The sequence below is a fragment of the Panthera tigris genome, chromosome F3 (genome assembly GCF_018350195.1).
Source record: "Panthera tigris isolate Pti1 chromosome F3, P.tigris_Pti1_mat1.1, whole genome shotgun sequence".
In the NCBI taxonomy this organism is placed as follows: domain Eukaryota; kingdom Metazoa; phylum Chordata; class Mammalia; order Carnivora; family Felidae; genus Panthera; species Panthera tigris.
Window position 1 is genome coordinate 41,107,126 of NC_056678.1, and position 13,411 is coordinate 41,120,536.

Here is a 13,411-nt window from a genome sequence, read left to right on the forward strand (position 1 = left end):
AGGGCAAACCTCCCACCTAGGAGGAGTGCTCTTTAGAATCAGGTTTTCAAACACACTCAGGTGTAGTCTCTTGTTCTGGCTAAAGGTGCATAAACTGTCAAACCATATGTCAAACCTACCCAAGATGACCAAATGATCATTTGATCATTGGTCTTGAAGCAGAGGGATCACAGAGTATCATCTTTCTAGCTTCTGCCCTTTATAGGTTCCCGTCCAGCTCCGAAGGTGCACCTCTGCCCCATTTCTTAAACCGACTACTGTGTCACTTTGTTTGATGTGTCTCAAGAAGTTGCTAGAAAAGTGCATATCCTGGGATAAGGATCGGCAGCCTATTCCTGGGTCTCTGGGGTCTTACTCTCTTGCTATAAAGAGGCCTGAGAAAAGATGGAAAGAAGGAATGAATCAGTCATCCAAAAGGTTTTTATTCTCCCACTTGGTTCCTTTTCCAGAGCTTGTACTCTCTAAGTTCTAGAATGGGGTTGGGGCCACAGTTATAGGGTGGGGAGCCTGTGGGTCTATGGCCACGCGCCTGCTTCCCTCCCGGTTGGGTCTGAGCTCAGGGCAGGATCAGGCACTTGAGAGCTCTGTGCCCTCCTTCACAGGCACAGGCTGCGAGTGCCTCCCAAAGGGGTTAGGAGCAGGTGAGCCATTCCTGGGGCTGTAAGGAAGGAAGAATTCCATTGTGAGACCAAGCGGAGGTGTTACGAAAATTAACCTCAGTTTCAACGTTGCACGTGCTTCAGAAGCGATGTCATGAATAAGGAGGCCCAGCTGCTCGCCAGGATCCAGCTTCTTGGGGGGTTCCACAGAGAGCTGGCATCAGTCAAGGCAGACCCCAGGGGCTGAGTGCCCGGAGAGATGGTGCCTTTCTTCATCCCCACAGGCAGCTCATTTTGGATTCAAGGACGAAGGATCTGGATGCCTTCCTGGGGAGTGTAGGTGAGCCCTGAGATAGATCTTGGGTGCCCTGGAAATTGTATTGGTGCCGAGATGATGAAAGGAGTTAGTTTTCTGGGAGAGGCTATGAGGGTCCCAACTCTGCGGTCCCAGGCTGAGGCCCCTGGTCTGCGTGCAGTGCTTCACCCAGATAGTTCATGGAAACAGCCAGGCTCTCCAGCTGTACTCTGCAAATGCAGGGGTGGATGGGGGCAGGGAGCAGGAGTTTCTTGTTTCTTGCTCCTTGTTTCTTCCTCACCGTTCGTTCTTTTATACCTCCTGGTACCCAGGGTACCTTCTGAGGTCATGAAAGGAAGACAGAAGATGCTGGGCCTCTCTCGGGAGTAGCTGGGGTGAGTGGCTGGCAATTATGGAGGCAGGGGCAGCCCTCTGGGCCTCTGAGGGGTTGCCACACTTTCCCTCTTCCAAAAGTCTCAAATGCCTGGCCTGGTCACCTCTGTAGCCTGATCCCAGGACACAGGTGTGGGCACAGGGGTAGTCTGGGTCCTTGTTCTCTTTGGGGGGGTATCCAGCCCTCACAGATGTGGGGTGAGGAAGCGGAAAGTCACTGCCGGGATGTTGAGAACTTGGCCACGGTCAGGACCAGACTTTTCCCAGCTCCTGCATCTGGCCAGTTCTTGGGCAGGGCCCAGGTGGAAGATGATCTTGGGATCACTCTCTTGCCAGGCCCAGGAAGGGGATACAGCTGGAGCGGCTTCTGGGAGCTTCTCTGATTACTTTTCCCTATGGCAGCAAAGCACTTAATGCCCATGTCGTAGACGGAGAGATGAAGCTCACAGAACACTTTAGACAAGACTGGGACACTGGTCCTTTCTCGGCTGTCTCATAAATGTCAGTACCTAGCTCGAAGTTCAGAGAGACACGGGAGGTTCCCCCAAGTGTCCACTTGGGGCTACTAGAGGAAGCAGAAGAGTGGCCGGTGGTAAAGACCTGGAGTCTGGTCCCAGTTCTTGCCGATGCAACTTCCTGTGACCGCACGTGCCCGCTGAGGAAGCACCCCTTCCCCATGCCTGCCCAGGGGATCCCTCAGATCACAAGGCCCACTTTCCCCAGAACCACCTGCCCAGACGTGGGGGGATCTGGCACCTGGGCTGGTGGAGGTACCAGCGGTCAGGGGCAGGGCTCCTCCGGTAGCTGGGCTGCATACAGGGCCAGGGTGTGGTGCAGGAACTGGTATTGCTCTGTGGTCTGGATCATCCCGCCCCTGCAAGGAGAATATGCAGAGACCATGAGCACAGGAGGGGCGAGTCAAGCATCCCATAGTTCTGCAGGGAGAGTCTCCCAAAGAACCTGTCGACCCCTTCACATATGTTTATCCTTTGGGCTTTCTCCTCTTTTTTCTGCCCCTCAGACCTTCCCCACGAGCGAAGCCCCGCCCCTCTCCCCCGCCCCTTACTCAGGGCTGGGCCCCATTGCTAGCTGTGCCCAGGAGGAGAACTTTTTCCTCTCTGACCCATCGGCTCCTGGGGCAGCGCCAGGCCCCTGATTCCTCAGGCCAGGCCAGGAATATTCCTGAGCCTCAAGGTTTCTTCCTCCCTGTCTTAAAAGTAAAAATAATAATTCTGTGTATTTGTACAGTAGGTTCTCATCTTTGAAAAACATGTTCCCTATGCATTAACTCATTCCTTAACGCGGCTCCTGGGGAAGGAGCCGTCGTTTCTCTCTAGATGAAGAAACGGGGGCCCAGAGAAATACAGTGATGGCTCAGTGAGATGCAACTCAGAATCGGCACCGCGGTTCCCGGTCTCCAGATGCAGAGGGCTTCTGTGCAGTATCTGTGCTTGCCTGGTGTCTAGAACCAACCACACCCTATCCCTCCACCTTTCCCTGAGCAGGGGATTTGGAAAACCACAACCAAAAACCAAAAAAGATACAAGGCTCAGATATCCGCAGAGTGGCATATTTAATTCTAGGCCGCCAAGCTAAAATTTTAGATAGAGATTCTTTCCTGGGTGTTAGTTGCACAAGGAAACCGCTCTTTAAGCCATGGGCCCTTTCCTTTCTGGAAGGAAGTGCTTGATGGTGATGAGCCTCTAAGTGCCCTGGTGCCCAGGAAGCACTGATGCCACTCCTTCACGTCGTTAGTCCTATTTACGTTCATAGACCCACCTGTCCAGCCGCAGTTGGCACACGATACCCAGAATGTCCACTTCCCCTCGGGCCTTCAGCTGTTGACAGCCAATTCGGGTGGCGATGAAGCAGCCAGTCCGGCCAATCCCTGCACTGGATACAGCCAGGGAGGGGACAGGGAGGTCACAGGAGACCAGAGAACATGGGGGCCAGGCCTCAAACTACAGAGAAAGCCGTAGGGCCCCCTATTTTGGGGGTGGGGACATGAGGGCGGAGGAAGGTAGCAACACCTTGACAGGTTAGAGCTGGCACTGGAGCAGTTTCCATTTCGTCTAGCCTCACCATAAACCTATCCCAGGTCACCCTCCAGCCCCCGTGTACATTTCGAGGAGCTCTCTTCTGCTCAGCGGCAGGCAGTGGTTTCCAACTGTCCGCGTTGCCTTTGACCTTGTTGAGCCCTTGAGCCCTGCTTGTCTGACCAGGACACCATCTCCACAGCTGCTGACACTCAGCCCCCTTCTCCCACCTCGGGTCCCTCCCACAGCTGTCCCCTCCACGCTGCTGTGTCTTGCCCTTTGTTCCAAAACCTTTTCAAGGACTCCCCGTCTTTGGGAAGGCTTCTTATCTGAAGCCCTGGTAGAAGCCACTCACGACCTCCCAACACTTATGTCCAGGTGCGCCCTGTGGGGAAGAGGCTCATGGGCCCCCTCTGTCTATACTTGTGCCAGTATGTTCTATTCAGGGTAGGTACCCCCAAATGGTTACCTTATTGTAAGCTTGTCCCCCGTGGTACCCCCCCCACCCCACTCCACCCCACCCCAATCAGATTCTTAGTATGTAGCCAAAGCATTCCTTTGAAATGGCACTTAGCTAGTCTTATGAGGCCCCTTGTGATCTGGCCTTCCGGACTGCTTTCTCATCACTCTCCTTCCCTTCCCCCACATGACCTCCAAGGCCCCATCTTCTAACTCTGCTCCCAGCAATGTCCATTTACAAATTTCATCTCAGGGGGTGCCTGGGTGTCTTAGCCGGCTGAGCATCAGACTCCTGATTTCAGCTCAGGTCATGATCCAAGGGCATGGGATGGAGCCCCATGTAGGGCCCCTTGCTGAGTGTGAAGCTCCTCTCCCTCTGCTCCTCTCCCTTGCTTGTGCTCTCTCTCTCTCTTAAAAAAAAAAAATTCATCTCGGAGCCTTTGCACATGCTGTTCCATCTGCCTGGAACGCTTCCTCTTTCCACTCTTCACTTGATGAATTCACCTTTCAGATTTTAGCTTAGTTTGATGTCCTTTCTCGTGGAAAACCTTCTCTGGCCAGTCTGGGATGGGCGACTTGGTTCTGTGCTCCCCTACACCTCCCACTGTGCTGTGCTTAATCATTTGATCTGCTGTCTTTCCCACCAGACTATAAACCCAGCAGGGCAGAAACTGAGCTGTCTCCTCAGCATCTAACACTGTGCCTGACAGTAACTCGTTCTCAATCAATAGTTGTTGAATACATGAGTTTCTCGGAGCACCCGCGTGGCTCAGTCGATTAAGCGTCCGACTTCAGCTCAGGCCATGATCTCACGGTTTGTGAGTTCTAGCCCCGCATCGGGCTCTGTGCTGCCGGCTCAGAGCCTGGAGCCTGCTTCAGATTCTGTGTCTCCCTCTCTCTGCCCCTCCCCTGCTCACACTGTCTGTCCCTCTCTCTCAAAAGTAAAACATTAAATTAAAAAAAAAATTAAAAAATAAATGAATTTCTCAACACCGGGGACCATGTTTATTTCCCTCCCCAGAAGACTGGGAAGCTTTCTGATGTTCTGTCCCCTCTCTGGCTTGTACCTGAATGTCCAGCCCAGATGGCCAGGTTCTGCATGAAGGAGAGAATGAGCTGAATGACCTAGAGATTCCCATCCTAGGTAAGACTTGGGCCTGCCCGGTGCTGTCCTTAGACCCCTTCCAAGAAGAGACCCAATGGCAGGGAAAGGGGCACCTGCTCATAGGCTGCTGGGGAGGGCGGGGCCACATACCTGCAGTGGACTACGATGGGCCCAGTGTTGGCAGCTGTCTCTGGGCTTTCCTCCACCTCGGCCACCAGGCGCAGCAGAGGCCCAGCCGATTCTGGGGTCTGGTGATCAGGCCAGGCAGAGAAGAGGACATGTTTCACTACCCGGCACTCCTCCTGGTGCTGGCATAGGAACGAGGCATGAGAACCAAGGTCAGGGTAGGGGGCACTGGCAGCCTTCTTCTCTGGCACCAGAGGAGGGCAAGGGCTAGAATCCCCCCCTGGGTCAGTCATGGACCCTGAGCAGGCCAGGTCAGCCCTTCTCCTGCTCATCATACTCCACCATTCCCTCCTCTGAAATGCTGGAGGGAATGCTGTCCAGGGAGCGGGGGAAGACCCAAGTTCAAGTCCTGGCTGTGCTTCTAACTAGCATATGACTTTGGGCAAGTCCCTTAACCTCATTTACTTAGAAGAAGGAGACCGTGATATCTTATTGGTTTGCTTCTCAGGATGCTTGGAGGATAGGAGTTGAGAAAGAAATGCTTTGAAAAGTATAAAATGCTATATGATAATAGAAGGCATTTTAAAGCACATGTGTCATTATACATCTGCCTGGACTTCCGGTGGTGCCTTCAGCATGACTCTGGGACCCCTCCTCTCCTCTCCTGGGCCATTCAGCACGGATGGGCAGATGGGCCTTCCTGGTGGTTTCTGCTTGGCTAGTTGGCTCTGCCCTGTTAGACTAGGGCAGTACCCACGTTCTCTTGCTTTTTGCCTCAAGCTATTCTTCTAGATGTGCGTTCAAGAAGGTTTCGATGAATAAACCCTTGGATCCCAGTAAAGGTCAGGCCTGAGTTTCAGCGATGCTGGAGACAGCCTGACCTCCCTGTACCTGGATGGTGAGCTGCCGCACAGTGTATTCTGGACATTCTTTTGTGCCTTGGATGCGGATCCGGAAGGGTCCATAGGTTTCCTCTTCTGTGGGCCAGTAGTGGACACATTTCTAGGAGGGAGGGAGCTGGGAGTCAGAAGGGGGAAGTGTCTATCAGCTGGAGCGGGGGCCAGGACAGCAGAGAAGGAAGTGGGGTCCCCTCCCCATTTCCCTCCCCCATCGGAGGTGCTCCGCGCTGCCTGGGTCAGTACCCAGGGGCTGGGCTCTCCTGCAGGTGAAGTGCTTACCCCACCCCCCATTCTGGCTGTGGAGAGCCCCGATGGTGTATATCTCAGAAACTTTTCTGGGAAGTTCAGGCTGGGCCTGGCTATAGGTATCGTCAGCTTCCAGGAGAGGCCCTAGTCCCAAGCTGCCCTGAGTCGGGGCATGTGTTGTGGGGTAAGAAGTAGCCTTTTCTGGGTTCACTAAGGACTGTGACTCCACCTCCTACCTCCTTGCCTTCTCGGAGCTGAGTGAGCATGACAATGAGTGACACTTCTTCCTGCCACACCATCTCCCAGAAGTCTGATACGGTGTTGGGCATGGGGCCCTGGGTCGCAATGTAGACCTTCTCCTGCCCGTCGTAGCCCTGGGGAGATGGATGCATAAAAGGAAGGGTGGGAAGCAGTGAGAGTAGAGCCCCAGGGAAATCCTGGACTCTGGGGGTCCTGGGGTCAGGCTGAAGACACTGAACATACACACCCGGACATACCCGTGCACACACTGGAAGGCACGTGGTGGAAAGGACACAGGCTCTGGAGGGAGGAACACGTGGGTTCAAATCTCTGTTCTGCTGCTTACTAGCTATGCCACCACAAGCAGGTTACCTAGCCTCCGTTAAGCCTCAGCTTTCTCATCTGTAAATTGGGCACAATAGCTATCTTGCAAGAATGTAGCACAAACCACATTCAACAAATCATATTGAGAGTCTAGCGCTATCAGGTCCTTTGGAAATGTTTGTTCCCTTCCTCCCCTATTGCTTTCTACTAGCACAAAATAAGAAAACGGTGTTCAACATTGGTTGAGTGAATGTTTCACTTTTACTATTACTTTTACATATATTTAGTAGCAAGACGTGGCACATTCTTGCTAGCCCTTTTCTCTCCCGGTCAGAATCTCAGCTCCTCAAGATGATGAAATCCAGACAGACCACTGTTCACTAAATTTCTGCCAGCAAATAGGAGATTTGCAGAGTCCCGGGCTAACAGCTTTCAACCTCTTGGCACCTCTGACCTCTGGCCTAGCCACTTGGAGCCACTAGAGGGCGCTACTTTTACATCTACTTCGGGCTAGTAGAGGTGGGAAGCTGGGGTAGAGAGGCCGCCTTGCCTCCCTGGTTCCTATAGTTTGATGTTAAACCATTTCCTCAAAGGAGGGGCTGTTTTGGGAGGCAGTTAAGGGTAGAGAGAGAGAGAAAAGGGAGGCAGGGGAGCATTCCTATTTGTGTTAGCACCTTCCATGCAGACCTAAGAGCCAGGAGCCCTGGGGCTACGAGGGAGTGAGTTCAACAGGGCAACTTCCTCCATGTGTAAAGGGTTGGCAGGGATGATGTGATAACGTGCGTTAAGGAGACTGGGTGGTTTCTTCTTTTCAGCCTAACATCTGCTCTGTTTTCTCAGCTGGTGTCTTGGGGCCTCTTCGGTGTCTGTCCCATCTAGGGGGGGGGGGAGGAGGGGCATGGCAGTAGTGATTTGGAGCAGGAACCCACAGCTGGACGATATTCTCTGGGGATGTCCTCAAACACAGCGCACCCCCCGACCCCACCCCCATTCCCTGCACGGCAGCCCCAGCTAGGCCACTCACACGGATGTAGTTGGCGTTGATGTAGTCTCCGTCTTCTTGGCTCTGTGCCCGGCCTAGACAGACACGGCTCTGGGGATCTAGGAAGTTAAAATCAGCAGAGGTCAGAGGTCAAAAGGGGACCAACTAAGGCGCACTCCCAACAGGGTCAGGAAGAGGTGAGTTCCTGTGCTTATCACAGTACCCCATGTATCGCAGGTGGTCAGAGACCCCCTAAATTACTTTATATGCAGACATTAAGGAGCCACAGAATGTTTCTGAGCAGTAGAGTGACATGTTCAAAGGAATAACTGGGGAAGGCTTACTGCGTGGTGCTGTGCAGGACGAATGAGGAAAGGGAATGGGGCCGCAGAGACCCTAATGGGCAGTTACTGAAATATTCTAGCCTTGAAGTCAGGAAGAGGATAGAGCACAATTGTACCAATAAGGCAAGGGAGGAAAAAGAGGGGTCATGGAGGAAGAGTTTTTTTCCTTTCTAAATTTATTTTAGAGAGAGAGAAAGCATGAGGCAGGGAGAGGGGCAGAGGGAGAGAGAGAGAGAGAGAGAGAGAGAGAGAGAGAGAACCTTAAGCAGGTTCCACGCTCAGTGCTGAGCCCAACACTAGGCTCCATCCCACGACCCTGGGATCATGACCTGAGCTGAAATCAAGAGTCAGACGCTCAACGGACTAAGCCACCCAGGTGCCCCAGGAAGAGTTTCTTTCTGATGGTGAATATGAGATTTGGATGAGCGACTAGCCCCAAATCCCACAGTGGTGACGTGGGACCAAAAGTCGGGTTTCATCCTGCCACTGGGCGTGCCAGCCTCTCCCTCGAAGTGGGGAGATCCAATCCAAGCTGGAATGAAGAAGTTAGCTTGTAAGGAAAGGAGACGAGCTCTGCCAGTGCTGGCTTGGTTCTGGACGGAGGAGAATTGCAGGGAGACTTCCCTCCTGGCCGGGAGTGGGGGGGCGGGGGGGGGTGTTGGGGAGTGAGGAGGGTGAGGGGGGGGATGGGCGGTGGGGGAGGCTGGTTAGACTTAGATCAAGAACAAGGGCCGCTCCCTCCTCCCCCCCCCCCCCCCCCCCCCCCCCCCCCCCCCCCCCCCCCCCCCCCCGCCCCATTCGATGAGTGCTGACCCACCCCTGCGGGCAAATGGCTGTCACCGCAGGAGCCGGGAGTGGTGAGCTAAGGCCTCCAGACAAGGAGTTGCTGGAGGTGGATGGGCCAAACAAGGCTTCTCTGAGTGGGGGGAGGGGGAGAGTCTCTGAGGGTCTCCTGCTTGCCTCTGCAAAGCAGGAGGTGCTGATCCCTGGGCCCTTTGAGCTTGCAGGGTCAACCCCTTACAGCCCCAGGACTCCCATCTCCAAACTCTCTCACTCTCACTGCTCTCTTGCAGAGTCCCTGCATTTGACTTGCTAGAAGCCCTCTCTCTGGGAGTCATCCTGATGGTGCCTTTGCCACTGCAGACCTCTGCTGGGCATTTCCCACAGTGGAGGAAGAGGAGAAAGAAGCTGTGACCTCGGGCAAGTTATGCCCGAGGCAACTTTTCTGTGATTCCAAATCTACTCCCTGGGGTCGTTTTGAGAAATGAGTTAACATCAGCATCTCCCAGCACCGCCTGGCCCACGGTAAGCATCTGCAAATATGAGTTGCTGTATTTGCACTGTGGTTATGATCCCTGCCCAGCCCGGGGATGGTATTGGTGTTTCTCTGCTGAAAGAAAATGCTCTATGTGAGGGAGCTCTTGCCTGGCTGAGGCTGTGTGTCGACTCCTGAACCTGTCCAGCCCCAGGGACAGCATCACCTCCCTTGAAGCCCGCCGCACTTCTTACTTGGCAAGATGGTCTTATATCGGTCCTTGGAGGCGTGGCCAGGAATATCCAGGTCTTCAGAGCTGACAAAGTTTGAGGGGATCTTCTGGCAGAGGGAGGAAATGAGTGAATATAGCCGATATATCTTCCCAGCCTCCTTTGCCCCCTTCCCCCGCTTTATCTAGTAGAGCTGGGCCCTTGCTCTTCTCTCCCGGCTTCAGTAGGTCTGGATGGGGTGGAGGGCAGAAGAGGGAGCATGGGGCAGTTTTCTCCCCTGATCCGAGGGTTCTCTTTCCTGAGGTCCCAAAGAGGAGGCATCCTGCAGTACCCAAGATAGTACGGTGCCAGCTGGCTGTCTCTGATTCAGAAGGGCGGATGGACTCCGAGGAGACCCCAAGTTCTTACCAGGAATTCCTCTTCCAGCTGCTTGGGGCTGGGTGGCTGGTGCTGCAGGGCCCAGCGGGTGAGGGGGTGTCCAGCTGTGCGCAGAAAGTGTAGGGTGACCTCCCGGGGTGTGTTCACTGAGCAAATGGGCTCTACAGCTCCCAGGGACCGCACATCCAGCATCAAAGCCACATTGGAGCCTCGCCTGCAGGCACGGACAACCAATGCCTAGTGAGTGCCCAAGAACATCGCTGCTCTGACCATTATTATTGTTATAGGACACGCCTGAGGAGGCTGCTCCTTGTTTCCCCCTTGACCCACAGGCCCGGTGGGCTCCAGGTTCAGGACCCTGCTACATGCGTCAGATCGGGGTAGCCTTGAACCCAACTGTTCTCTCCACCTGCCCACCCCTGCCCATTCCTCCCTGGCCTCCAAAGGTCAGACCTACATCCAGACCCAAGACAGCCCTGCTCCAGGGGCTGGCTGCTCAGCCCATCTTGGCGTTTGGGAAACAGGCACGAGGTTGCCGTGACACTTTATGCCCCAGACATGTAAAGGACATGCAAAGGACATGCAAATGAACACATGTGGTTTCCTTTTCCAGATTGGAGTCAACAGCTGAGGGCCCTCTGGACTCAGCTGTCAGAGCTGGAGAGGCAGATGGAAGGAATGGGACACAGTCTCAGAGCTGGGAAGGCCCCCCCCCCCCACTCCCAGGAAAGATCTCACCTCTCCTGCAGTCGCACATGCTTCTTGGCTGGTGCTTTGGTGGGTGGAGGCTGGGTCATGGCTGCCCCCAAAGACCAGGTCGGCAGCCGTGCTCTGGAGCACCCCCCCCACGGTCCTGGACCATGCTGGGTGGGGTGCTGGGCCCAGGGGAGGCTTACTCAGCCATGAGGTTCACCTGAAAGACAGGAGCCCTCAGCTGTTGCCCTCTGGCCTGTCTGACTGGCCAGGAGAAGGCTCCCAAGTCCTGGCCAGCTGCCTGTTTTCTGGTACCTCTGTTTTTACTGAGGTGTCTTCTGTTCTCCGAGCAGCAATGTCATTTTCACTGCGGGAAGGCCAGGATCTCTATGAGGGGGACCCAGGGTGGTGGGGAGTCTGAGATTGGAGTAGGGGCCCAACAAGGGGTAGAGACTGTGGGGGAGGGCAGGAAAGCCTCCAGAAGGAAGGAGAGAGGGGAAGAGAGGCGGCTCAAAGCAAGAGTACAAGGGGCTCTAAGCTGGGACCCAAGTGAAAGAAGGCAAGGGAGGAAACACAAACAATTTTGTTCTGTGTAGAAGGGAGAGAGAAGGCTCACAGAAACCACCTCTAGTCCAGGCCTTCTCTGAAATGAAAGGTTTAAGGCTTCTCGAAGCGTTGGAGCCAGTTGGGGACCCTTGTAGACCCTGTCCTAACCGCTGGCAGCTTCCGAGTTCATTCTGGCTTCTGGGGTCTCTGTCCAGGGAGGTAGGCTGGGGGTGGTGGTGGGGGTGTGTTTCCTTCCTCCTCTGCCCATCCCCCCATCTCCCGCCTCTGTAACTGTCACAGGAAATGGCCTCACCAAGCCCTTGAGCATGGTGAGGCGACAGCTGGGGGTACAAGAAGGGGCATGGAGGTGGTGGGGCCATCTCCTCTTGGGGGACAGTCCCTATCTTCCAGAGCCAGGTCACGCTTCTGAGGAGCGGGGGCGGTGTTAGAGTTGCTAAGCCCGCAGGGACAGAGGTGAGGGGACAGAGTGGGCCCCGTGCAGATGTGGATGATAGAGGCTGTCCCGAAGCAGAAAGGGGTTCATCGGCCTCTGCTCTCCTTGCAGCCCCCTGCGGCTCCCCTGCGCCCCCCCCCCCACCTCGGGGCTATCAGCTGGGTCAGCACCCATTCGACAGCCAGGCACTCTAGCACCCAATGCGACGTTACTCACACCCTCCGTGGAGATGCCCTCCCGTCTCCCCAGGGTTCACACCACCCCAGGACCACAGGGACCCCTCCTCCCCCCTTTCAGGTACTTACTGAAGTAGCTGCGTCCCCCAGGCTGCCTCTTGCCAGCTGTCTGTCTGTCTGTTGGTTGGTCTTTGAGGGCTGAGGAGGCTTCAGGAAGCCAGCTTCCTCCCTCTGCCCCTCCTTGTTGCCACCCACGCACACCCCAGCTGCACGCTGCCCTCCCGCGCCTGCAGCCACCGCCAGGGGTCGGGTGGCTCTTGCCTGTGCCCCTTTGGGTGTGGGCTGGCTGTGTGCCAGCACTTTTGCCATGGGTCTAAGGCCCTGCTCCCTGGGGATAGACCAGGTCCTGTGGGTCTTTGTCACATTCAGCCTCTGCCTGCTTACTGGGCAGAGCTCAGCTGTCCCACATGGAACGCCTCATTGTTCCTGTTCAAGCTGGCCCTGTCCACACAGTGATTTCTACTCCTCTGCTTTGGCCTCAAAGCCCTAGTCCTGGAAGCCCTTGCCCTCTCAAGCCTTGGGAGTTGACGGTCAGGCACAGGTTACGCCTTCTCAGAGCAGAGGTGGGTGTGGACTTGGAGTGGGGTGGGGGAGAAAGGAAGCAGGAATCTTTGCTCCACAAAGACCCAGGCCAGACTAGAAGGGTCGGCTTCAGGACCTGAGCCACACCCCAGCTCTCAGCTGCCTCCGGTTTGAGATGGACCAGCCAGCCCGGAAGTAGATGGCAGAGGCTGCTTGTAGAAGAGTCTGGGGGGCTTTCCCCCTGCGCGCAAGCCCTCCAGGCCTCGTCCCCAAATCCTAACATCTATTGAGAAGACTTACAGATAGTGGACAGTCTCTGGCCCTCACACGGGGGGACTCCCACGTCTTCTTCGCCTCTGGGGCATCTGGATGCCTGGGGCCTAGGAAGTGGCCCCCACGTCCAAGATTCCACTGCCCACCCCCCATCCCCCACCCCCCACCCCCCGCCTTGCCTCGGCAGGCCCCTTTCTGGCCAGCAGCCCAGCTGGTTCATGCTCGCTGCGGCTTCTTCTCCCTTGTAACATTCCAAACACCCTTCCTTTCCCAGCCCCAACACGCGCAATCCTCGTCCTCTCTCTTCCTCCCACTACTGATTCAGCTGTCAAACGGTGACAGCAGAAAAGGAATGATTTACAATAGACACAGGGGGTGGGCACACTGGAGGGGCGGTGGGGAGGGTGCTGGCCTGCTGCTGGCCTAAGGGGGAGGAGGGTTGGGATAACCCTCTGGAGCTCTGGAGGCTTCCCAGCGCCTGTCTTTTCTCCTGGAAGTGGGGACCAGGAACCGGCTCTCTTCGGAGACCCTCCAGGGCCAGCTGGTCCTGGACCCTTCTTTACTCTGGGGAGTGGTTTCCCCGAAAGGAGGCTGATCAGAGCTGGAGTAGTAGTTGGCTGTGGTACCCAGAACAGGGTGTGGTGTGTCGGGGGGGGGGAGCGCAGGAGAGCCTGGCAATCCCTGGTCAACCTGTGGAAAGCGACCCGAGGCTGGCCTCTGCTCCAGCTGTTCCCCTAAGCCCACTGGGATCTCCACTAATGGGCAGTGGGGCCCTG

General features: G+C 55.5%; 1 protein-coding gene across 1 annotated transcript; it reads right to left on the reverse strand.

The window, feature by feature from the left end:
• Positions 1-404: 404 nt before the first annotated feature.
• Positions 405-12,855, reverse strand: PTPN7 (protein tyrosine phosphatase non-receptor type 7). The gene is given in 12 exon segments (XM_042976271.1): positions 405-2,161; positions 3,067-3,180; positions 5,038-5,195; positions 5,905-6,015; positions 6,395-6,532; positions 7,747-7,823; positions 9,558-9,642; positions 9,942-10,125; positions 10,650-10,759; positions 10,761-10,840; positions 12,659-12,791; positions 12,793-12,855. Coding segments are annotated over 12 exon segments (1,347 nt in total). The 3' UTR covers positions 405-2,067.
• Between the last annotated feature and the right edge of the window lie 556 nt (positions 12,856-13,411).